Source organism: Penicillium daleae, assembly GCF_028827525.1.
Source record: "Penicillium daleae strain IBT 16125 chromosome Unknown utg000007l_segment0_segment0, whole genome shotgun sequence".
In the NCBI taxonomy this organism is placed as follows: Eukaryota; Fungi; Ascomycota; class Eurotiomycetes; order Eurotiales; family Aspergillaceae; genus Penicillium; species Penicillium daleae.
This window is the reverse complement of record NW_026623155.1, coordinates 1674190-1698459: the sequence shown is the minus strand read 5'-3', so window position 1 is coordinate 1698459 and position 24270 is coordinate 1674190. Positions and strand designations below refer to the sequence as shown.

Here is a 24270-nt window from a genome sequence, read left to right as displayed (position 1 = left end):
ATCATATCTCCCTCGGAACTTGATCATTATTCTGCTCTCGTCCTCGCGAGGAATGTAGATCGGATTTTTTTTTCGCATTCATCCTCGGCAGCTCTTCCATCATGGCAACTGCACAGCAAATGCCCGCGGGGCCCCGGTCCGCCCGGCTAGCTGACGACGGTAAGCTCCTCACGGATCGTCATGCGCAATCCACTCCCTCGGTGCTCTGATCGCTAACTTCTGATGCGTCCTTGAAACAGCCGCGACCGCAGCACTATATGCGACGCAGCCTCGACGCAAGGCGTCGGTTCCCGATTCTCAATACTCGAGTGAGTGATAACCCTTCCTCCCTCACGCGATCATAGATTGCGATGTGAACGACGCCCCCGCCATACTGATAAGCTATGCTCGTCACAATAGATACACGAGCAACACGCGCCTCGACCGACCTCAGCCATGCCTCCGCCGCTTCTGCCCTGGCGCATGCCAACCGAAAACCGATCGAAGTATGGCGTCCGGGCCGCTTGCCCGACGCCGAGAAAGCCGCGTTCCACGTGAAGGATTTCACGCTGCCCGAGGTTCCTCTACCAAGTACGCAATATAGCGCAGAGGGACTGGGGGCTGCCATTCTTGCCGTACGGGAGCAGAGAGCCATGACAGACCAGTTACAGAACCAACAGATCAGCGCTCAGCACGATGCCTCCCGATCGGGCGACATCCAGGATAAGGATAAGGCGCGCCGTGCAGCGACCGGTGCATATGCGGCTCGCCAGAGGGCTGACTCCGCACCCAGTGAACCAGTCAATATAACCGACTCGAAGTGGGCGCTCTCTGCCGCTGGTTTATCGCATCGTGCTCAAATGGAACACGAAGACCCTTTGGCTCACGTAGATAACGCGATGGAACTGAGCCGAATCACTCATGCGGCCACGGCCAATGCTCGCCTTTACACCTCTTCCCCGCCCGTTGCGAGTGAAGTGCAAGAGCGCAATCGCAGGAACTCGCTTCATGCTGCCGCTCTCGTAATGGCGAAGGATATGTATGATATCACTGGTCCAACCGGCGAGGCCATCAACATGGACCCGGCCATCTCTGCAGCTCAAAAGGGTCAGAGCCGACTACAAAAGCGGCAGACCGTCAGCGGAGCGACAGGGTCCGCAGTCCAGCAAGCCTTGACTCTTCAAGAAGCGGCGCAAAGGCGGGCGGCAGAGAAGCTCGCGCGCATGCGTGATGAGCACGCGGAGATGCAGCAGTATTATGGCACCGCTCCTCAGCCTCAACGGTCGCTTTTGTCCGCTCGGCGAAAGAGGACGTCGAGTGACGCGGATTCAACCCAAGGTGACGCAGAGCAGTCGAGGCAAATTCGCAATCAGATGTTCAGCTTGCGGAAAAAATTGAACAAGGTTGATGAACAGCGACAAAAGGATCGTGATTTGCTGATGGAAGCAGCCCGTCGTAACGTCGATGCTCAAATTCATGACATGGAAATGAAGGTTTACGCCGACACTGGCCGAGCACCGCCTTCCATTCAAAAACAGTGGGACGAGGCATCCCGAGAGCGGGTTCGTCAGGAAGCCGAGGCTGTGGAAGCGAAGAGCGTCCCTACCAATCGGGTCAATATTGGCGCATCGAGATATGTGGATATGGCTGATGTTGAAGCCGTTGCACGATCTCGTGTTCAACCAGCACTGGATGAGATCACGGACCAAGCCGAGCGTCAGAGAGCCGAGGAGCTCGAGGCCCGTCTCGATGCAGAGGAGGAACAGAGACGTGCTGAAATTGAGAGAGAGCGTGAAGCCAGTCTAGATCGAGCCGAGAAGCGCGAAGGTGGTAAGTCCTGAATTCTGTTGCCTTGTCTTAGATTTTATTGAGCTAATCAATTATACAGTATCAGAGAAGCGTGGGAGCAAGGGACTAAAGTTCTTCATGTGGAGGCGAAAGAGCAAGCAACAGCAGGCGGAGAAGGAAGAGGCCAAAGAAGAAGCAGCAGCTCAGGAGGCGGCCGCTGAAAAGCCCACCGAAGAAGCTCCTGTAGCCCAGGGGGCGGTGGTTGCGCCTGAAGCTGAAAAGCCCACCGAGGAAGCTCCTGTAGCCCAGGCGGCGGTGGTTGCGCCTGAAGCTGAAGAAGTTCCTGCTGCTGCGCTTGAAGTTCAACAGCCTACTGATACTGTCGCTGCTGCTCCAGAGCCGAAGGCTGAAGCCAATGCTGAGAAAGAAGGGGAGCCTGCTCCAAGAGAAGCTGCTCGACAGACTGATAGCGTGCCAGATACAGCTGGTACGACACGCATCGAGTCCGCTGCTCCCATTTCTTCCCCCGTCAGTCTCACATATGAGCCCACTCAGGATGACGGCCGTCCAGGTATGCTGGGATCACAGACCGGACCTCGGGATGCTGCTGCCACTGGTGGAGTGTCTGCAATGCACAGCATTCAACCCATTACCAGCCCCCGCGCAGATTCGAAGTTGAAGACCTGGTTCCGAGACAGGCTTGTTCGTCGCACAAGCGAACCCCAACCCGTCTACCCCCACCAGCCCGGTCCGGAGTACAACACTGACAGCGAGACCGCATTCACCGGCGGGGCTGCACTCACTGGAAGAACCGAGCCTCGTGGGGCGGCGCTAAGCTCGCATCCAGTTAGTACGGAAGACCTCGAGTCCGAGCACGGTGAAGACGTCCCCAAGTCATCTACCGAGGAGGCTGCGACTACGCACAATGGCAATTCCAGTGCAAATGGCAAGAGACATCGTCTTCGCAGAAGTTTTATGAAATCAGTCTCACGAAACTCTCAAGATATCAAAACCAACGGCACTGAACACAAGCGTCAAAGCTCAGAAGCTGTTGAACCCACTTCTGATTTGCAGGGCCTGCGGGACAGCGCTGCTGAACAGGGTCTACCCGCGCCACCTGTTCTCGGCGATTCTCTTAGTATACACCGGGAATCGAGATTCTCTGAGGATCTGTGATGGCAATATCCTTGTGAATTATTCTTTTGATCTAATGACTTTGCAAAGTTCCGTCTGTTTTTTTATGGATTATATGGGCTGGTTTTTGACTTGGCGCTCCGGGATCGGATATTACCCAAGGGGGCTTCTGGCGTTGTTTGTTCAGTACATACACGAATGTCTAACGTGATTCTATTTGCCTATGTTCTCATAATAAATTGATATGCTCTAAAGATCTAAACCATATACGGCTAGTAGAAATTGCTTGAGCAAGTGAGTACTGTAGTCGGGCTTGACAATACCGAGGGGCCTCCTGGCTTTCCACCGGGATCATGAGGTGTACACTAGCTTTCTACCAAAAGCACACCGTTCCGTTGCAATATACCCTTTCAACCGGGCGAATACTCGTTTACATCCAGCGATAGCAACCCCAGACCCGCCCCGCTATGAGCCCCTCTCCCCTGCATTGAAATTGCACCCCCGCATTTTCCAGGAGAATTGCCCAAAGCGTCAATAATCGTCACCAAAACATCCACCAATCCCAATGCTCCACCGGTATATCGCTACCGCGAGCACCGAGGGCAGAATAGATTTATACCGATGACAGATAGCTAGCCCTGACGAGAGAAACCAGTGATGCTTGCTGGGAAATCATAGAACAATGCGGTTTCTCGCACTTCTCCCGTTACTCCTAGGAGCGCTGTCGAGCCTTGTCTCTGCGACGGACAATGGCAAGACTACCGATGTTACGTGGGATAAATATAGTCTCTCCGTGAAGGGGGAGAGAGTTTTTGTCTTCGCTGGTGAATTCCACTATATGCGTCTTCCAGTTCCGGAGCTATGGCTCGATGTGTTCCAAAAGCTGCGTGCGAATGGCTTCAATGCGGTCTCTCGTGAGTAACTCGATACACTTCATACTTTCCCTGAACCCCCACTAACCACAATCAAGTCTACTTCTTCTGGAGCTTCCACTCCGCCTCGGAAAATACATTTGACTTTGAAAACGGCGCGCACGATGTCCAACGCGTCTTCGACTACGCCAAACAAGCCGGCCTGTATGTGATTACCCGCGCAGGTCCCTACGACAACGGCGAGACTTCTGCAGGTGGCTACGCCCTGTGGGCTGCGAATGGACAAATGGGCAGTGAACGCACCAGTGCCTCATCCTACTACGACAAATGGCTTCCCTGGATTCTGAAGATCGGCAAGATCATTGCAGACAACCAGATCACCAACGGCGGACCGGTCATCCTGAACCAGCACGAGAATGAGCTCCAGGAGACTTCGCACGTCGCTACCAACACTCTGGTCGAGTATATGGAGCAGATTGCGGCGGCATTCGATGAAGCAGGTGTCATCGTGCCCAGCACGCATAATGAAAAGGGCATGCGCTCGGAAAGCTGGTCGACAGACTACGAAGACGTCGGCGGTGCAGTGAACGTGTACGGTCTTGATTCCTATCCTGGCGGTCTATCATGCACGAACCCGGACTCGGGCTTCAACCTCGTTCGCACATATTACCAATGGTTCCAGAACTATTCCTACACGCAACCCGAATTCCTGCCCGAGTTCGAGGGCGGCTGGTTCCAGCCGTGGGGAGGGTATTTCTACGACGTCTGCGCCGCAGAGCATTCGCCTGAATTCGCCGATGTCTATTACAAGAACAACATCGGGTCGCGAGTCACGCTGCAGAGTCTGTATATGGTCTTTGGCGGGACGAATTGGGGACATATCGCGGCGCCAGTCGTTTATACTTCGTATGACTACGCGGCACCGTTGCGGGAGACGAGAGAGATTCAGGATAAGCTTAAGCAGACTAAGTTGATTGGTTTGTTTACTAGGGTTTCGTCGGGTCTGTTGCAGACTGTTATGGAAGGGAATGGTACGGGGTATACTAGTGATGCTAGTATTTATACGTGGGCTTTGAGGAATCCGGAGACACAGGCTGGATTCTATGTGCTTGCGCATAGTACGAGTTCGTCTCGTGCGGTGACGACTTTCTCGTTGAATGTCAATACTTCGGCTGGTATGTATCCCACCTTGAAGGGCTGTTGGAGGTTGCTTGACTAACCCACTTGCTGTTCAGGTGCTCTGACCATTCCGAATATCCAGCTAGATGGTCGCCAGAGTAAGATCATCGTTACGGATTACGAAGTCGGCAAAGCCTCCAGCCTGCTCTATTCATCCGCCGAGGTTCTGACATACGCCACGCTTGACGTGGATGTGCTGGTGTTCTACCTGAACATCGGACAACAGGGCGTCTTCGCGTTTAAGAATGCTCCGTCCCACTTGACGTACAAGACATACGGTAACTCCAACCTGGCCTCGACCACATCGAGCAACGGAACGCAGTACTCGTACACTCAAGGACAAGGCTCGACTGTGGTCAAGTTCTCCAACGGCGTTCTGCTCTACCTGCTGGACAAGGAGACGGCATGGAACTTCTTTGCTGTGCCCACGACATCCAACCCGAACGTGTCTCCTAGCGAGCAGATTCTTGCGCTGGGCCCATATCTGGTTCGCTCAGCAAGTATCGACCATGATACCGTGAGCTTGATTGGTGATAATGCGAATACCACCTCGCTGGAGTAAGTTCTTTTAAACAGAAACATTGTACCGTAATGACCTTTGCTGACTTTCGCACAAAGAGTATACCCCGGCAACTCCAAAGTCACCAAGATCAAGTGGAACGGCAATGCCATTGCGACCAAGAAGACCGCCTATGGCAGTCTTATCGGCTCAGCCGTCGGCGCAGAAAAGTCCAAGATCTCTCTGCCCTCTCTGACTTCCTGGAAGTCCCAAGACACACTTCCGGAAATCAAACAAGGCTACGATGACTCCCGCTGGACAGTCTGCAACAAGAGCACGACGGTCAACTCCGTCGCACCACTCTCCCTGCCCGTTCTGTACTCGGGCGACTACGGCTACCATGCAGGCACAAAGGTCTACCGCGGCCGCTTTGACGGACGCAATGCCACCGGTGCCAATGTGACGGTGCAAAACGGCGTCGCCGCTGGCTGGGCAGCCTGGCTGAACGGCGCATATGTCGGTGGCGCTGTGGGCTCTCCCAATCTCGCGTCAACATCTGCCGAATTGATCTTCAACAGCTCGTCCCTCCGGGATACCGACAACGTCCTCACAGTCGTGATGGACTACACCGGCCACGATGAGGACAATGTCAAGCCGGCCGGCACCCAGAACCCACGCGGCATCCTCGGCGCCACACTCCTTGGTGGAGGAAACTTCACCTCCTGGCGCATCCAAGGTAATGCCGGCGGCGAAGCGAACATCGATCCCGTCCGCGGCCCTATGAACGAGGGCGGCCTCTACGGCGAACGACTCGGCTGGCATCTACCCGGATACACCGCGCCCAAGAGTGCCAGCTCGTCATCACCCCTGGAAGGCGTATCCAACGCTGCCGGACGCTTCTACACGACGACCTTCAAGCTCAATCTCGACGCGGACCTGGACGTGCCGATCGGGCTGCAACTCGGCGCAGCGGCTAACACCAGCGCGGTGGTGCAGGTGTTTATGAATGGGTACCAGTTTGGTCACTACTTGCCGCATATTGGTCCGCAGACGCTGTTCCCGTTCCCGCCCGGGATTATCAATAATCGGGGGGAGAACACGCTGGCGATTAGTCTGTGGGCGTTGACGGAGGAGGGGGCGGCGTTGAGTCAGGTGGAGCTGGTCGCGTATGGGGCGTATCGGACTGGATTTGATTTCAATCAGGATTGGGCGTACCTGCAGCCGCGGTGGAAGAATAATCGTGGGTCGTATGTTTAGGTGGATGCTCTGGGGAGTTGTGTGTTAGGGCTGGAAGGGAGTGGAAGGGCGGTGGAAGGACATGACTGTACTGTACAATCCTGGTATAACTAACTAGTGAGTTCTATAGTGTAGAAGTGAAGTACAGTGTACAGAGTTTTTGTCTATGGCCAGTCCTCCGTACTGACTCAACGGTCACCAAGACACCAAGCAGGACCAAAATGGCCTAAGCTCTTCCAGTGGAGCCCCGGGGAAGTCCAGAATCAGGGCCGGAGACAAGTCTCCAGGTACCTTTCCATACGTTAGTCCTAGGAGATGCGGTAGTGTGTGTGGTACCAAGTCTAGTGCAGTTCCTAGTTCTTGGCCTGGCCTTTTCCTAGCTTCCTCGTTTCTGGGTTGACTGCCTACTTTTCTAGTTTTCCTGCCCAACGTCCACCGCTACTTGTACCCTGACGTCCAGGACACTAACAAAACCAGTTCTAGTTAGCTTCTAGCTCGATCTCTATTAGTTTAAGTGATCATTGCTTCCTGCACCTCCACCCGATGGGTCTTCTCACGATAGTTCCCCCGTTAACCCGTTTGACTTGCTCTATCCCGCTACTCCAGTTACTGTACTCCGTACCTTGCTATCATTCTTACCCACTTTCGTCCATTTACCCACTTTCTGTTTAACGAAGAGGCCCGTCTCCACTTCTTCCGCGGCTTTGATTACTTTGACGGGCACCGACTTTATTGCTTTCTGGACCCTTTGGCTCTTGCTTTTTGCTTTTTGCTTTTTGCTCCATTCAAACACTCCATCGTCAACGTCAACGTCAACGTCAACAACCGTTCCAACTACAACTCCAGCTCCAACCTCAATCTCTATGGTCTCTCCCACTCTACCCGTCGCCCATCCTAGTCTCTAAATTGTATTTTCCCCCACGCTAGCCATGGCTCGCCAGTCCAGTATCGATCTAGACTCGCCCGATCGGCCGTTCGATAACATCATCAACTTCCGCGATGTTGGCCGCACAATTAACCATTTCTGCGGCACAGAGTGCGTGCTTCTATTCCCAGAATCCTCCCCGAGTCCGCTGAGATCGCAATATGCTGACTGTGGCACCAGGGTTCTGAAAGAGGGCATTCTCTACCGCAGTGCGAGGGTAATTGCTCCCCATTATTTCCATGGACCCCCGCGAAGCTTCCATAAAGCTCCTACAGCGCACAATTAGATCTTGTCGCGGTTGAAAAAGAGAACTACCTGCTGACACGCAGTACAACCAGCCCGACGATGCCTCCGAGCGCGACAAGCGGCGTCTAGCCGAGGAACTGCACATTGCTACGGTAATCGATCTACGATCACAGTATGTTGGATATCCGCCCTTTCTGTCTTGTCTCAGACATTACAAATCGCAAAAGGAAACAATTAGCTAATATTCCCACCCAGAACAGAGCACCAAATGGCGACGCGCAAACGGCGCGCAGAGATCGCCAGTGCAGGCTCACCCCCCGGCGAGATTGACTTGACATCTGCCCCCGTGCCTGCCGACCCAGACGAGCACATCTGCAAGATCCCCGACTCCCAGCGCCGGCTCATCAGCCTAACAGGCAAATCCTTCGAACGGGCACTCCTCAGTAAACTCGATTGGTTCAGTTATCTGTAAGTCCCAAAAGACCAGACCCTTGCATACAGATGGATGCACATTGCACAGCACACATCACACACAATCACCCTCCCCATTGGCCGCATCCCCTCAATCCTCCTCCCAAATCCCCTACCATTGGACTCTTATTCTCAATAATCAATAATCCCCACCTCCTAACTAAACCCATACAGCCGCGTCATCACCCTCGCCTTAACAGGCTACCGCCCAGACGCAATCCGCATAATCGGTGAAACAGTTATGCAACCCCGCGGCCTCACCGGCCTCGCCCAAGATACTCTCGAATCAAGCATCCCCGAATTCCGCTCCATCTTCACAACACTAGCCACCGCCACCTCCTACCCAATTCTCATCCACTGCACGCAGGGCAAAGACCGCACGGGGATAATCATCCTTATGGCGCTGTTACTGGCCGGTGTGCGGATGGACGCGGTCGCGGATGACTATGGCCGGTCGGAACTTGAGCTGGTGCCAGAGTTTGAGGAGCGCATGCGTGAGATTAGAGTGCTAGGGCTGGGCGAGGAGTACACGAGGTGTCCGCCGGATTATGTACCGGAGATGATTGGGTTTTTGGAGAGGAGGTATGGTGGGGTTCGAGGGTATTTGGAGATGATTGGGATTGATGCTGGGATGCAGGAATTGATACGACAGAAACTTTTGGTTCAGGTTTGATGTTTGATGTTTGAATTGGTTCTTTTTTTTTTTCTTGTTTTGGGGGGTTCAGGGGTTTTCTTGTTAGGTTTGGGATTGTTGTTTTTCTTGGATCTTGTTTGATGGCATTCGGGCATACATCTGCTTTGGACGTATCGGGCATTTGCTGGGACTGGATCCTGTTTACTTTTCGTTTGTTTCTTTTTTTTCGTGTCGGTCGAGCTAGGATTGTCTTTATTTCTGCTTTATTTTCATCGTTATGGACGAGTCTGTACGGTCGTCATGGGCATGGCATGGCATGATCTGTTCTTGTTTTGTACATGATATAGCATACGTGGATACGATAGTTATGGCAGCATGGGAACACACCCATACATGCGTTGACTACATCACATAGAAAGACGAACTTTATTCAGGCATCTATAAGAAGGATCAAGTTATACATGTCAGTAAAACTCATCTCTATTTCAAGATAGGCATCCGAAAAGGAACCTATGTATACATAAACAGAATAAATCCCCACGCCGACGACACAACTAGATCATGTCAAAATGATAGGATCAAAATGGTATTAAATCCATCAAAAGTAAACAAACTTCCAAACAAATGCATCAATGTGGCAGCATAATCATGACGTGTCATGGCAACGCCAAAAGCAAAAACAAAAGAATAAAAAACTCCCCCAACCCTTTATATCGTTATAACTTTACACCCACTTCGCAGTAGCTTTTGTTCAAACGCACTGAGTGCGGCGAGAGCCCGGCCCCATCGAATCCGTCGTCAATGGCTGCTCAAGCGAGGCATGTGGTAGCGACTCCCCGCTACCATGCGGGATGGTCATCATACTAGCATACTTCTCACCCTGGGGTACACGTTTGCGCGTACGAACGGACGGCAACAAGTCCACGACGAACGAGAGGATGTACCCGGTGAAAACTAAGGCAACGATCCACTCGAGGATAGCACCAAGGTTCTTTTTCGATGAATCGCTGCTAATCATGCAGATGCCGAGGCCGATGGTTAGTCCGACTTCGATGATTACGAAAGTCGCCTTGATCATGAAGCTGGCTAGAAGTACGCGGTGTTGGCGGCGGTAGGACAGGCCGAGACGGAGGTATTCGGCGCAGATTAGAATTGCGCTGATGATGTATCCGCCACTGGGAAAGTGATGAGTAATTAGCATTTGCTCTGTTTCGCGACTAGAGCGGAGTTCTCGCAGCTCGTCACTTACAGGAACATGATCAGGAACCCGTGGTGCAAATGTTGGTGGCGGAACGTATCAAAGATAGACAACAGGATCAGGCCCGCGCCACCAGCAATTGCGAAGAGGATCGAGGCAATGGCACATAGTTTGTCCCACAGGCCTTTATTCGGAACTAATTGACCGGCATGGCGCAACCAGCGCTCCGACAGGAGCGCCAGAACCAGAAACACGATGGTAACGACACTGCCCGTGATGAAGAACGGTTTTATCCCGAACGCGCCCACGTCAGAAATAAACCTATCCAAGACGGATGTTAGCGGAAGCACCCAAAGAGCATTTTTAGTGTCGTTTATGAAACTTACGCGATAGTCTGGCCGTCATCCATGCTGGGGTAAACTGGTTTTCCGTCTCTAAGCCAGACAGCGAGCAAAGTGATGAGCATGGCTAATGCATCTGATTAGATTCTGGTCGCAGCGCGTAAGTAATTGGCAGAGAGTCACTTACCAAGCCACATGCAGGCCGATATGATGGGGAAGACCCAGAACGAGATAATCCACATATTGGCGATATCTTTGTTTGAGTCAAGTTAATAAGTAGCAGTTGAGATCCTCGCTGCGCCGAATGAAACCCCGAGAGAACCGAGAAGTCGACAATTGACCACAAGTCGCAAGGGAAATCCCGCGCGTTTATAAAAATAAACAATGAATAGTTATCTGCGCGAAACAAAAACGCCTCATTAGTCAAAGCGCATTCTTCAAGTCAACCTTAAAAGAAGCAGTCCATCCACCAACGCCTAACACTAAATCCCCCAACTCAAGCAGAACACTCGCAAATAAACTCACCAGATCAATATAGTATGTACTCGCACCAGCAAATGGAATAGCAACCAGTCCTCCTCAATACGGTCCTTTCCTTCCCTCACACCAAGAGTCCAATCCAAGAATGCTTTGATCGACGAGACCCCTCGCAGAAAATAAAATTAAGGTACCGGGCGGATTATGTTGTTGTGGCGCACGGATAGGCACGGGAATGTGGAGGATTCAAACCCGGATATACGGAATTCGGGAAGCCGACTGGTTCGAGTAGTCTCGAAGGCTCGTGGACAACTGAAGAGCAGATGGAGAGGACAAGGAGAAGAAATATACAGGCTGAGAAGTGAATAGCGATTGGCAGTTTGGACGCAGAGAGAAGCAACGGAATTTCGGTTGGTTATAAGGCCGAACGGGCAGAGGCAGAGATCTTCGGGCGACGTCATCCGGGCTTTGACTAGGAATCGGCCAAGAAATCGTGCCAAAGTCCGACGTTGCGGCTCCACCTGTACTGGCAGCCTGGCACAATCAGGAAGTTCATATTCGGAAATCTACGGGGCTGAGTTGGGCTTTGGCAGGCTAAGAATAACTAGGTTCTTACATGTTCGTTATAAGTCCTGGTCCTGTCCGACGGAGTTAGACGGAGGATAGAACTCGGCCGTAGTAAAATTTCTATATAGAATATCTAACTATTGAAGTATTTATTTATTTTATAAGATTATTACTTTTTTATAGAGAACATAGTATTATCTACTGGTATATTAGATTTTAAAGTATAAAAAGAAAGATTCGCGAAGAAATCTATAGAACTAGATTTTTCTGTATATGAAAGAATATTTTTACCAGTCCGGCTAAACTCCGTCGGCGGTCAAAAGTATTTGCAACACGCTACACGCCCCGCTTATTTTTCTGCTGGTTAAACCACCTCAAGTCATTCAATATTTCAATAACTAGTGTACTATCTGTTGTATCTAATAACTTCCTCTACACGATGAGGTATTGCTCTAGCTCGATTAACAAAATAGCTAATAATTTAAACGAATTTACTAGATTCGACCGCTTGTGCGAGGAAACGTGTGGCTAATGTAAGTAGGCGGTGTAGAAAAACGGTAGGGGCGGGAAGTTCTGCGATTCAAATACTTTTAAACAGCCACTGTATAGTTAGTTAGCTATAGAAAATAGTAGTTATTAAGCTAAATAACGAATTTTTATTAACTTTTTCTAGTTAGAACAATATCTGAAACGTTTTATATAGATAGAATAGTAGTTTCTTAATAGATTTATAAGAGTGGTATGTATAAATAGTGAGTACTGCTCTGTTATTCCGAATAATACCATACTTAATTACTACATTTTCTTACGCACTAAGCTTAGTTTAAGTGTTTGAATTACTAGGATCTAATATCTAGATACTAAGTATCCTAAATATAACCGTATATTAATAATATATAATCGTGATAGAGTGTAGTAGGGTTAAATAGTTGAAAATGGAGGGGAAAAGTGCGTTTGGGAAGAAAGTTCGTTTGGACTAGGGATGACTGTCTCCCCGAATAGAGGGGACAGTAAGCTACCTCTTACGGATAGTTTAGTAGTTAGCTTAGTTAGTGGAGCGTGCTTACTGTTCGTGTCAAATGCTGCTGACTGATGCCCTGCCACACTAATCTACATTTAACATGTGGCTGAGGGTAGAAGCCTCGTCAGATTGATGACGATGGGTATCAAAATAGATAGTGGAAAATGTGGGAAATGTGGATGCATGGTATTGTATGCACTGGGGATCTATTCACGAAGGGGGGACCCCGATCTACCAAACGCCATTGCAAAGCATCACATATGCTGCTGGAACCCAGAATAAACGAAAGAAACGCAGAGAGAAATACCCGAAGGTCGGGAATCACACAACTAATGAATGCCCATGTAAACCGAAACACATTAAGGAGGGCTTTTTCTTGGGAATTGAGACACGGGCCCATCATCATCACCATCCTCCTCCTCCTCATCGACTTTTTCGCGCGCGACCACTTCGACTGCCTCGACTACCTCCGGAGACAGTGCGCCTCTGTACTCCCGATGGAGCCGCACGTTGCACCACCTTCACGATCTGCACCTCCTCATTATTATCTTCCTCCTCACTGCTTTCGGTTTCCTCTTCCTCCTCGCTGGACATCTCCGAATCAGACTCAGAAGGTCCAGGACGCCCATTTCGAGGCTGCGCACCCATCGAATGGCGACCATCCAGAGACTGTCGGTGTTGGGCTTGAATCGGCGACATTCCCGCAGGATAGGTCATCCGACTTTGAGGTCCAACTCGAAGATCAGTCGGTAGCGGCGGCGGGTAAGGGGGTGGCTCGGGCCCGTAAGGGCTCATCGGCATCGCGGTGTAATATGGTGGTGCCCATTGAGGATCATCGGGCAAAGGCCGGGAATATATTGGCTGCTGCATCGATTGTGGACGACCACCGGCGGGGGAATTAGGATACGGTGCGTAGGTTGGTCGCAGAGGAGAATTGGATTGCTGAGGGCGTAACGATTGCATTGTCGGGGTACGTGGACGTGCAGATGACGAGCTCGAAGGTCGGCCGTGCGCGCCTGTGCCCCAGCTAGGATCCGGTACAAAATGTGGGTAAGGGCCCGATTGTTGCTCAGGTGCTAGGGGAGCATTTCGTCGAGACACTGGCCGAGAGTTGGTCGCATTGCCAGTTTGCTTGTTGTTGCGACGCGAGCCGCTCGAGTTCTCGTTGTCCGTCTTTTGACGTTTGCGCTCCAAGGCATCAAGCTCCCGTTGTGACAGTCGCACATTTTTCTTCCCTAACATCTGGGCGCGACGAATGCGCTCCAAAGCCTTCTCCACCAGTTGATCCTCCTTGTCCCGCATGGCCAATTGCACCGCATAGGCCACCGTGCTATCTTCATGATCGTACAGGTCGAATTCCCCTCCCTCGACCGATTCCGTCTCGTCGGTCATCTCATCATAGTCGGACCGCCTGCGCGGGCCCCGACTGCCGTACTCCAGCTGCCGCATGTACCCTGCGCGAGCCTTCCGCACCAGCTCGCGCCCATATGCATCAACCTCATCTTCCTCACTCTCAACCTCCTCCACTCGTCTCGACTCCTCCCACTGCGCACGTCCTCCCCGGTTGTGTCTCCCCATTCGTGCCCCCGGTGGTCTTCCCCATCGGGGCATATCGTAAGGAGCTCGCGGCCGACCACCTAGACCGCCTCCTCGGAAAAAGCATTCTCGATCGGTTTGTCCATCATCGCGGCATGGCCAAAGACGGTCACACCGGTGGCGCCAATCAGCCACAGGATGGTCGTGAAAGGAGACGCCAAGAAGCCCATGGGCAGAGCGACGCAGAGCAGGGCCGTGTACAGCTGCGAGGTGTTGAAGCGGCGGAAGCCCAGGTCTAGGTCACGGCCGTTGAGCTTGCCAATTCCATAGAGACTAGCGCTGACAAAGATAATCAGGAACATGAGGGTCCAGTTGGTCAGCAGGCTGTAGATGCTGAGCATGACAAAGACGACGGCATAGTTGCTGGAGAAGTAGCCGAGGTTGTAGTTGACGCGGCTTTGGACTTCACCAAAGTTGGCGGGTTTGGACAGGCGCTTGAGGTCGAGGAATTCGGAGACCGGGCGCAGGTTGGCGAAGCGGCTGCTCACGGACTGGCTGCGGATGCTGTTGAAGCGGTCGCCGAAACGCGAGGTAATCGCGTCGATGGGAATTTGGATGGCCATTGTGAAAGGGGTGTGGAGGTGGAGGGGGATAGAAATAGAGAGAGAAAGAGAGAATTCCCAAAGGGATCGTAAAGCAGCGGTGGTAACTGGTATGTGGATAGTGGTGAAGGTGAGGAAAGGAAGATCCGACACGAGACCGTGACCGTAGGACTTTAGGGGGAAGGCGGCACCAAGTGTCCAAACCAAACTCCAAAGGAGGCAGTCACTTTTTTTTTGGCCGGACTTTGCCCCTTTCGCCGTTAGTCAAACTCGTCAGCCTAAGATTTCGGGGTTGCTCACACAGCCACGCAAAGTACGAAGAACTCGAGTGCCTGAAGAGAGACGGTTCCCAACTTTTCCCGTGTGGCCCTGCAAACGGCTAAGAATACCAGGGTCCCATTATTCGTGTTTGGTTGTTTGTGGTGGGCGCGCTTTCTGGCTGGGTGCGGAAAGAACAGCCCTCACCGAGTCCGAGTCATCCTCCGGCAAAAAGAGAGAGAGCGGACTCGAGGGGGAGGGGGAGGATTGATAGTGTTATATATACGGCCTACAGATGTTGAACAATTCAAATCTTTGTCACATACATGAGAGTCATCACTTTCCCCTCATTCTCTTCTTCTTAGTAAAGTAGTCCAGACTGGGAAAAGAGGGGGGCTTCCATTGGGCCACGTTGGAGGCTGCCTGGGTGGAGCGTCCAAGCCGACCGCTTTTTCGACTGGACTGTACTTTCGGACTGGACACGATAGGGCTTCTTCTCCACGATCCACCCATCTTGCCAAGTTCGACTGAGCAACAGACAACTAGCTGGATCCTCAATCCCCCGATGGGCCACTGCAAAGCATAAACCTGCTTGTTCTTTTCCCCCGTTCTGCTCCGCACCTCCTCTCGGCCCTGGGGTGTTGACCGCTCCTGCAATTATGAAGACCGCCGCTCTCTCGCTGCTCCTGTTGGCGCTGGTTGGTCTGGTCGCCGCCTGGTCCAAAGAAGGTAAGTGTACACAATGATCTCCCCATTGTATACGTATCGCGGCTCTTCCAATCGCCTCATCATGTCCAATTGATACTGACTGCAAGGTCTAGACTACGAGATCTTCCGCCTCCGTGATGAGCTCGCGACAGCTGAAGGTGCCAATGTGACCTTTTACGGTACGTGGCCCCCCTACTGGAATTGCAATCGCACGCGTTGCATACACCCAACCCAAGCAAACAAACTAACGAATGACCCTCTCCTGCATCATAGATTTCCTCGAGGTCCGCCCCAATGCCAACCAAGAACAAATCGTCAAGGCCCACCGCAAAAAGTCCAAGAACCTGCATCCAGACAAGGTCCGCCGCTCCTTCATCGCCAATTACTCCAAGGACAAGTCCAAGGCCAAGTCCTCCAAGGGCGTGAACGTGAACAAGGGGCCCTCCAAGCGCGAAGTTGACGCCGCCATCAAGGACGCCAATGCCCGCTCTGCACGTCTCAATCTCGTCGCCAATGTGCTCAAGGGTCCCGGCCGCGAGCGCTACGATCACTTCTTGAAGAATGGCTTCCCGCTCTGGAAGGGAACAGGTTACTACTATGATCGGTTCCGCCCGGGTCTGGGCTCTGTGCTGCTGGGCTTGTTCTTGGTCTTTGGCGGCGCGGGGCACTATGGTGCCTTGTACCTGGGCTGGAAGCGTCAGCGCGAGTTTGTCGATCGGTATGTTCGTCAGGCTCGCCGTGCTGCCTGGGGTGATGAGCTGGGTGTGCGTGGTATTCCCGGCTTGGACTCGGCTAGTGCCACTGCCCCGGCTCCTGCTCCCGAGGCCCCTGAGGCTGGCGCGGTGGCTATGAACCGTCGCCAGAAGCGCATGATGGACAAGGAGAACCGCAAGGAAAAGAAGAGTGGTCGGGCGAATGGGCGTGGTGTGGGCTCAGCTTCGGCCTCGGGTACCTCGACTCCTACTGAGCAGCCTGTGTCTACCGGGGAGCGTAAGCGTGTCGTGGCCGAGAATGGCAAGGTGCTGATCGTTGACTCGATTGGCAATGTCTTCCTTGAGGAGGAGTCTGAGGATGGCGAGAAGCAAGAGTTCTTGCTGGATGTCAATGAGATTCAGCGTCCGTCGATGCGGGACACTGTGATTTTCAAGCTGCCCTTGTGGGCGTACCGCAAGACCGTGGGTCGCGTGCTCGGCTCGTCTCAGCCTGTTGAGGAGGAAGAGGAAGTTCAAGCTACGGAGCTCGTTGACGCAGTCACCGAGGCCACTGCTACTACCAAGGCGTCTGCCCGTCGTCGGGGAAAGCGTAACCAACGGTAGATCGAGCTCTGGGGGTTAAGAGTTGTACACACGCTTTACTTTCGGCCGTGGTGATTATCGGTATAACTTGACTTTGAAGTAACAAAACAAAAGCGAAGCAGTGTAATAGAATAGATCGAATCTCACAGGATACCCACAACTCCTACGTGTTTGTCTTTTGCTCAGGTCCTCTTTTTAACACCCATATCCTACCACGTACCGCTATCAGATACCAGCTCCGTACTCTACAACGCAACGACACAGCAAACGTCCACTCCCAATTCTTCCAGCCACGTCTACAATCTTGCAAAATAAGGGTCCTACCAGTGATAATCGACCACATACCCCGCCTAGACCAATGTAGGGAAGTCCAATGGGGCCATACCCACTGTTGGGTACCGACCACTTCACAGACATATGGGGCAGAGTAGTACTTAACGGGGCCTCGGACAAGCCCCCTCGCGTTCCTTCTCAACTCTCTACGTCCTTCTGTTCAGGGTCAGCTATTTCATCGTTCCATTGGAATGTCTCTTCATTTCCAAGGCTGCAGAAAAGTCCAAAAATGTATGCTGTTTAACAGTCGCTTTTCCGGAAAGAGGATTGCAAAGGCTATGACGGTGGTTCAATTCAGTAAGCCTCCCAAGACAGAACTATAGAACGACAGCGGGAATTGGGAGGGGCAACAGGAAAGGACATGGATAAGCATAAGACAGGAAAAAAGCACCAAGGAAAAACACGCGTGCAATCGAGGATTGTAGGTATTCATGACAATCGTTACGGGTCATGGATGCATTGGCCCTTGCGAGGAGAGGTGAGTTCGACTTCGAACTCGACCGCAGGTCCAAAGCCAAGCACCATCCCAACCACAACAACCCCAAGCTCAGGCAAACATCTTCGCCAAACTCATCAACCCATTCACACTCTCCGACAACCCCTTCCCAGCACCACCCTCTAACCCACCAAACCCACGCGCCGCACCAGCCCCCGAACTCCCCAGCGCACTCGCCACTCCATGCGGCAGCCTCAACCCCACCATCGCCAACAACTTGGGCAACACGCCACTCGTCAACAGCGGCAGAATAACCAGCATGAACACCTTAACAGGGTGGTGGCGCGCGTAGCGGTAGATATCCCGGATGAGCTTCTTGATAGAGCGAATCATGCGCTGGACGAAGCCCTCGCGCGGGCGGGCGCGGCGTGACGACGAGGAAAATACCGAGAAGACGGATGGGCTGGAGGAGCGGGCGCTTGGGGCTCGGCCGAGACTGAAGATTGAGGATGTGGAGTGTCGGGCATTGGGGTTTGAGTAGCCCTTTGAGCTGGAGGAGGAGTGCCCTTTGTGGCTGCGGGTTGGGGAGCCGCGGCGGCGGACGTAGTAGCCTCCTGAGGAGGACTTGGAGGAGGAGGAGGGTCCATCGAACCAGCCCATGATTGGAGTTGATTTGGGATGGGAGGGTTTGAATTGGGGGATTGGGAAGGTGAGCGTGTGCTGGTGAGTCTAGCCTTATCGTTTAGATGGCGGGGATTAGGGGATTGGTGCTGGTCTTTGTTTATCTCCTCGTTTGGTCTTGCAGTGGTCTTTGCGAGTGGAGATTTATGACTGGGGCTGTTTGTTCCACGGTGATTTCGATGGTAATCAGAGTGGAAAGAGTCGCTTTCAAATGCTGGTGATGCAATGAGGCTGTCTAGAGAAAAAGATGATGCTGAAGATACGTAGATGTAGATGTCGATGCCAATGTCAATGTTGGCACAGATGCAGGATATGCGGGCACTGAAGATTTGCGTTCGCTCTAATCGGTCAGAGAAATTCTGGCCTCTGTGTGGCAAGGGCTGAAGTGGATGAAAAGAGACAGATGCAGGCCAGGCCGCTAGTAGCTGAAATGATGCACACGTCGTTTGGTCTAGGCCGCGGTGTAGTGTACCTGTACATCTATGACCCCACCAGACAGTTTACTGTGTGTACAGTACTGTAGTGGCAAGCGATAGGAACAAGAATGTATAAAGGGAGTGGTATGGAGACGAGGGAGATCCAGACTTACAGGAATCAAACTCATCGATCCTACGAGAGGGGGCTAGTTTTGGAAAAGTGCCCCTAGAAAGTACAATAAATGCGGTGGCTGGGGAGCGAATCGCACGTCAGCTTCTCCTCAATTCTGAGTGGACTCAAACTAAGACCGCTAATGTTGTTAGCCTGTTACCCTCTGGTTGGGTTTCGGGTGCCTGGGTGCCTGGACACCTTGACGCCTGAGACTTGGAATCACATGTGTGGGCCTGCTCCAGACACCCTAAGGCCCTCAGGCTGCAACGACGTCACTGGCGTCGACCGTGGTTCTTATACTCGTGGCCGTTCTTCTTGGCTTTCTAGAATTCACTTTCATTTCCTGTTTCGTATCTCGTACACCTCACTTCATAATGCCGAGTATGTCCCTTGACCTGAGATACTGGGTAGCACAGTGAACTAACGTCTACCCCACACAGCAACCCCAGATTACTGTATGTCTATGCTCAGTTTCCGACTCCTGTACCCAAAAATCGAGCCTAACGATCTCTACAGACAAGATCCTCGGCGTGCCCAGTGATGCGACACAGCCACAAATTCGCAGCGCATACAAAAGGCGAGTAGACTAGATGATCCCAGACATCAAGGACCATCAGACCACCTCGACATCCTCGAGAAGCACCATTCGGACTAACAACCTCTCCGCAGAGAATCCCTAAAATCCCACCCCGATCGAGTCCCCGCCGACTCCCCAGAAAGACCAGCTCGAACGCAAAAGTTCCAAGAAATCAACGATGCCTACTACACCCTCTCAGACCCCACCCGCCGCCGCGAATACGACCAAACCCGCGCCTTCGAACAAGCCGAGGAAGAAGTCGACGAAGAAATCCCCCAAGGCGGCCGCAGTTTCCCATGGTCCGCCTTTGGCTTTGGCTCTCGCGATGAGCGCGACGCCGATCAGTTCGGATCCGTGTTCGAGGAGATGCTGCGCGAAGAAGGGCTGGCCGAGGAAGCTGGCGATGACGGGAACCGGCGCACCCGGCCCACGGGTCGATTTTGGGCAATCGTTGGTGGAGTTAGTGGTGGTGCGCTGGGTTTCATTGTGGGCAATGTTCCTGGGGCGTTGGCGGGTGCTGTTGCTGGGAATCGGTTGGGTGCTGTTCGTGATGCGAAGGGGAAAAGTGTCTATGAGGTTTTCTTGGACCTTCCACAGCCGGATCGGGCGCGGCTCTTGAGTGAGTTGGCGGCCAAGGTGTTTCAAACTACGATGGGTCGGTAGGCTCTTGCTTTGCGATTGGATGGGAAGGGATATCGGTTGGATCTCGGCGTTGGTCTGGTAGTTTTGTGTCTGTTTCCTTCATGGCAGATGTGGATTGGATGGAGTGGGGGTCGTACATGTAAGGTTTGTGTGGGTCAAGATATCGATATATCCTTAGCCAGATTATTTAGATATACGAATACATTCAGGAAATATTTGGTGTCCGTCTGTAGAGCCTAGGATGTATGCAATCAGGGGACCATGCCAAGACCAAGTACAGTATGACTCTTATCGATAACAGACGCTTATTTACAGTAAAGCTTTCTGACTACCTTGATCCCCACTCGGTCATCGTAGCTGTAGAACAGACTGACTACCTTTCCAGTAACTCCCTCTATACAAGCCCCAATAGATCCTGCCATTGAGGCTTTGTCTCTACTTTAAAATGGTCTGGTGGTATTCCGCCACTTCCAATAGTTCTGGACCACCACCCACGCTAGCCAGCACCCCACCCTCGCTCACCGCTTGCGGTCAAAAAAGGCACCCCCTCAGTCCAAGGTCTATATTTATTCCTGGCCAGGCCTCGCTGGTTTTCCCTCCTGTTCTTTAACCTAACATTCTTAATTCTTCCCCAAGATGACTACCGCCACGGCCGTCTACCCCACCCTGGAGAACCGTCCCCTCAAGGACACCATTGTCCTCTTCGATGTCGACGAGACCCTAAGCAAGGCGCGGCGGGTATTTTGCGACAGCACCTTTTTCCACAGAGCAAGTGCTAATTCATTGTCTTCTTTTTTAGTCCGCAACCCCTGAGATGCACGAGTTGCTCTCTCGGTTGCGACACAAGTGCGCCATCGGATATGTTCGTGCTTCCTCCCACACCCTTCCTATACCCCGACGAATCTAACACGAAAGTACCATTCAGGTTGGCGGCTCCAACTACGTTAAGCAGCAGGAGCAGCTTGGCAATGCTGCCACCGAAGTGACCACCCTGTTCGATTTCTGCTTCTCCGAGAACGGCCTCGTGGCCTGGCGCCTGGGCAAGCCCCTCGACAGCAACAGCTTCATCCAGTGGCTCGGCGAGGAGAAGTACCAGGAGCTCGCCGATTTCTGCCTTCGATATATTTCCAACATCAAGCTGCCCAAGAAGCGTGGTACCTTTATTGAGTTCCGCAATGGCATGATCAATGTCAGCCCCATTGGACGTAATGCCAGTGTGGAGGAGCGGGATGAGTTCGAGGCGTATGTTTGCGCCTTCCCGAAGAACCAGCTATGCGAAATAATATCATGTGCCAGGGCTTTGGACTGACAATGGAATTAGCTATGACAAGATCCACAACATCCGTCGTGATATGGTCGAGGCCCTGAAGAAGGAGTTCCCCGACTATGGTCTCACGTAAGTTTGCGCCGATTGATCGATGTCTGCCATTGATGTATATACCTAACCACTCTTCTGCAAATCACAGCTTCTCCATCGGTGGCCAGATCTCCTTCGATGTCTTCCCCACGGGCTGGGACAAGACCTACTGCCTGCAGCACGTCGAGGCCGAGAAGAACATCTCCGGTGTCGAGTACAAGACCATTCACTTCTTCGGCGACAAGTGCTTCCCTGGTGGCAACGATTATGAGATCTACTCCGATCCCCGCACGATCGGTCACTCAGTTGAGGGCCCCGAGGATACTATGAAGCAGCTGAAGGAGATCTTTGATCTTTAAATCGTGAGACGAGTTGCGCCATGAGTTCCCCGCGGAAGTGGCATGATATTGCGAACTAGCGTATGCATATTGAAGACTTGGAAAGGGCTTGTTAGAATGCCCCTGTTTGCTCTGAAAAAATATTTCTCGAAAAATATTCGATAGAAATCGATCCTAATCTCATGAATTGTTACGATGAATGCCTGTCTCTTGGTAAAAATGGTGTCGTACTGTTCCGGAAATTTGCGGGGCGCATCGGGAAAGTGTCGATCTTCCAAGGTTTCCCGATCCGCATTTAGTCATCTCTCCAAATCTTTCCACCTGCCTCACAAATCGCATCCAACCCTGAAGCTCCTCAGAAGTGTCTATCTCTGCCCATCGTGCATGGAATAAACCACATACCCGAGCAATGGCGTCCCAAAAACATGTCGCAGAGGTGCCGCGCAGCCTCCTCCCTCGCTTGACCTGGAACAGCGCCTCCTCTCGCCCAACCGTCACTCCCTCACATTGTCCCGCACTCACAAAAAGGCCGACAAACTACTCCCAGGGCTGGAGTCCTCTCAACCGCCAAATTCACTCCCTCAACGCTCGTCACCAGTCCTCCCGAGCCTTTTCCACCGCCCTTCATGACTCCCACTTCGCCTCTCCTGTTTCCCGCCGACCCTCCGCTTCAACGACGAGACGCCCAGCTGGGGAACAAACCCTCGCCGGTCCGGTTCGACACAATGGCATTTACGTCGCGGCGTTCAAGCCTGCGCAGCGCGCATTCCATGCGACGCCCTCTCGACCCCGTGATCACCATTTCGATACCCTGCGCTTCGTGAAGAGGCTCCAGGCTGAAGGGTTCAGTGAGGAACAGGCCGTGGCTATGATGCGGGTATTGAACGATATCATCCAAGAGTCTATTCAAAACTTGACGCGGACGATGGTCCTCCGCGAAGGTAAGCGCCTCACCAACTGCGCCAGCCCTTCGCGTACACCTCATCGCCTTCTGTATCTAACAACCACATCTCGTTATAGATTCGGAGAGATCAACATACACTCAAAAAGTCGACTTTGCCAAGCTACGCTCTGAACTCCTGAATGCGGACTCCACCGAGGCACAGCTGACCCACTCATCTCACGAGAAGATCGCAGCGGATCTCGCAAAACTTAACTCCCGTCTCCGCGATGAGATTGGTCGCACACAGGCATCTGTTCGATTGGATTTGAACCTCGAGAAGGGCCGGATCCGCGAGGAAGCTAATGGCCAGGAGATGCGAATCAAGGAAACCGAGACGCGGATTGAACAGGAAGTGGCCGGTCTGCGCGAGCGTGTTGAAGCTGTCAAGTTCTCGACATTGCAGTGGCTGATGTATGTTTCCCGCCGGTTATTCCTGTGTAGATTGATACTGACTTTTTTAGGGGTGTTTGCACCGGTACTGCTGCTCTGATTCTTGGTGCTTGGCGCCTGTTTATGTGATTTGCTGGTGTGTTTGGATTTATCGAGTGTGCATGGCTACGGAGCGTCTTTCTTTTTGGTTGTACTTTATACATGAGACTTGGTGTCTCCTCGACTGGTCTTTTCTTTTGTATCAATAATTTTGCTCCCACTCTCTGCTCTGGTTTGTAGCCGAGATGGTTTAGACGGCGATAAAAATCAGTTGTTTTTTCATTTGATGTTGTCCTACGATAGCCTTATCGTTCGCTTAGATATGGGCCCCTTTGCCGCATGAGGCAATTCAACAACAGACCAGTAGTCTCCAATATAAGTGAGCATTTTCAACGAGGACCGAGATATTTGCCATAGTTACGTTCAACGTTTTAGAATACCGTCTGGCAAGCGCCTTAGGATATATGATTTGCGGCCTTGAAAAGAACAGGAGATGTCCAAAACTCGACCCGGGACTTTCAATCCAGCAATAAAACTGCAAGTCACGGAAGAGTTTTTAAGAGACTTTGGCACATCCTAAAGTACCTCATTTTAGCAGACAATTTACAATCTACAGGGCAAATTAGACTATACCCGGACACCGTCGGCCACAACTAAACGCTAGTCCGTCGAGGTTATAGTAGGAGCCGATGCTCGGCAAACGCTATCTAAACAACCCACTCAACAGCAATACTTTCCAAGAACAGGCCTCAGCATTACGAATCTCCATTCCAATGAGAAACAGTCTTCCTCAGGGCTGCCGAAATTCCGGTTGGTATGCCTGGCACCTTCCCCCCTGAAGCTTATCTTGCGGGGGGTCAACGCGGCCTGGCCTGCATGATCGGCCGTGAATGTTGCATCCTCGTGCGGAGCACACGATTTAGTCTCCACTAGCCTGTCGCTATTCTGCACGATAATAATGGCGTTGTTCAAGACTTTGC

At 52.2% G+C, this 24270-nt stretch overlaps 11 protein-coding genes across 11 annotated transcripts; 7 read left to right on the top strand and 4 right to left on the bottom strand.

The window, feature by feature from the left end:
• Positions 1-101: 101 nt before the first annotated feature.
• Positions 102-2943, top strand: N7458_007775 (uncharacterized protein; the record flags this gene model as incomplete). The annotated part of the gene is made up of 4 exons (XM_056911157.1): positions 102-159; positions 240-308; positions 400-1809; positions 1868-2943. 4 exons carry the CDS (start codon positions 102-104, stop codon positions 2941-2943), a joined length of 2613 nt encoding a protein of 870 aa, XP_056763983.1.
• A 640-nt stretch (positions 2944-3583) lies between these two features.
• On the top strand, positions 3584-6708 carry N7458_007774 (glycoside hydrolase family 35 protein; the record flags this gene model as incomplete). Its single annotated transcript, XM_056911156.1, has 4 exons — positions 3584-3815; positions 3872-4948; positions 5009-5510; positions 5571-6708. The coding sequence occupies 4 exons, from the start codon at positions 3584-3586 to the stop codon at positions 6706-6708; spliced, it is 2949 nt and encodes a 982-aa protein (XP_056763982.1).
• Positions 6709-7616: 908 nt separating this feature from the next.
• N7458_007773 (tyrosine-protein phosphatase) lies at positions 7617-9002 on the top strand (the record flags this gene model as incomplete). The annotated part of the gene is made up of 5 exons (XM_056911155.1): positions 7617-7723; positions 7793-7829; positions 7942-8030; positions 8114-8326; positions 8504-9002. 5 exons carry the CDS (start codon positions 7617-7619, stop codon positions 9000-9002), a joined length of 945 nt encoding a protein of 314 aa, XP_056763981.1.
• A 712-nt stretch (positions 9003-9714) lies between these two features.
• N7458_007772 (Frag1/DRAM/Sfk1 family protein) lies at positions 9715-10744 on the bottom strand (the record flags this gene model as incomplete). Its single annotated transcript, XM_056911154.1, has 4 exons — positions 9715-10138; positions 10213-10482; positions 10548-10629; positions 10690-10744. The coding sequence occupies 4 exons, from the start codon at positions 10742-10744 to the stop codon at positions 9715-9717; spliced, it is 831 nt and encodes a 276-aa protein (XP_056763980.1).
• A 2246-nt stretch (positions 10745-12990) lies between these two features.
• Positions 12991-14178, bottom strand: N7458_007771 (uncharacterized protein; the record flags this gene model as incomplete). The annotated part of the gene is made up of 1 exon (XM_056911153.1): positions 12991-14178. The coding sequence occupies one exon, from the start codon at positions 14176-14178 to the stop codon at positions 12991-12993; it is 1188 nt and encodes a 395-aa protein (XP_056763979.1).
• A 26-nt stretch (positions 14179-14204) lies between these two features.
• N7458_007770 (putative COPII vesicles protein Yip3) lies at positions 14205-14726 on the bottom strand (the record flags this gene model as incomplete). Its single annotated transcript, XM_056911152.1, has 1 exon — positions 14205-14726. The coding sequence occupies one exon, from the start codon at positions 14724-14726 to the stop codon at positions 14205-14207; it is 522 nt and encodes a 173-aa protein (XP_056763978.1).
• Positions 14727-15622: 896 nt separating this feature from the next.
• On the top strand, positions 15623-16987 carry N7458_007769 (uncharacterized protein; the record flags this gene model as incomplete). Its single annotated transcript, XM_056911151.1, has 3 exons — positions 15623-15692; positions 15785-15850; positions 15945-16987. The coding sequence occupies 3 exons, from the start codon at positions 15623-15625 to the stop codon at positions 16985-16987; spliced, it is 1179 nt and encodes a 392-aa protein (XP_056763977.1).
• An 859-nt stretch (positions 16988-17846) lies between these two features.
• Positions 17847-18395, bottom strand: N7458_007768 (uncharacterized protein; the record flags this gene model as incomplete). Its single annotated transcript, XM_056911150.1, has 1 exon — positions 17847-18395. The coding sequence occupies one exon, from the start codon at positions 18393-18395 to the stop codon at positions 17847-17849; it is 549 nt and encodes a 182-aa protein (XP_056763976.1).
• Positions 18396-18707: 312 nt separating this feature from the next.
• N7458_007767 (putative DnaJ chaperone (Caj1)) lies at positions 18708-20244 on the top strand (the record flags this gene model as incomplete). Its single annotated transcript, XM_056911149.1, has 2 exons — positions 18708-18763; positions 19674-20244. 2 exons carry the CDS (start codon positions 18708-18710, stop codon positions 20242-20244), a joined length of 627 nt encoding a protein of 208 aa, XP_056763975.1.
• Positions 20245-20859: 615 nt separating this feature from the next.
• sec53 (phosphomannomutase SEC53) lies at positions 20860-21939 on the top strand (the record flags this gene model as incomplete). Its single annotated transcript, XM_056911148.1, has 5 exons — positions 20860-20961; positions 21023-21085; positions 21149-21465; positions 21545-21619; positions 21690-21939. The coding sequence occupies 5 exons, from the start codon at positions 20860-20862 to the stop codon at positions 21937-21939; spliced, it is 807 nt and encodes a 268-aa protein (XP_056763974.1).
• Positions 21940-22327: 388 nt separating this feature from the next.
• Positions 22328-23380, top strand: N7458_007765 (CCDC90 family protein; the record flags this gene model as incomplete). The annotated part of the gene is made up of 3 exons (XM_056911147.1): positions 22328-22859; positions 22939-23272; positions 23323-23380. 3 exons carry the CDS (start codon positions 22328-22330, stop codon positions 23378-23380), a joined length of 924 nt encoding a protein of 307 aa, XP_056763973.1.
• Positions 23381-24270: the final 890 nt, after the last annotated feature.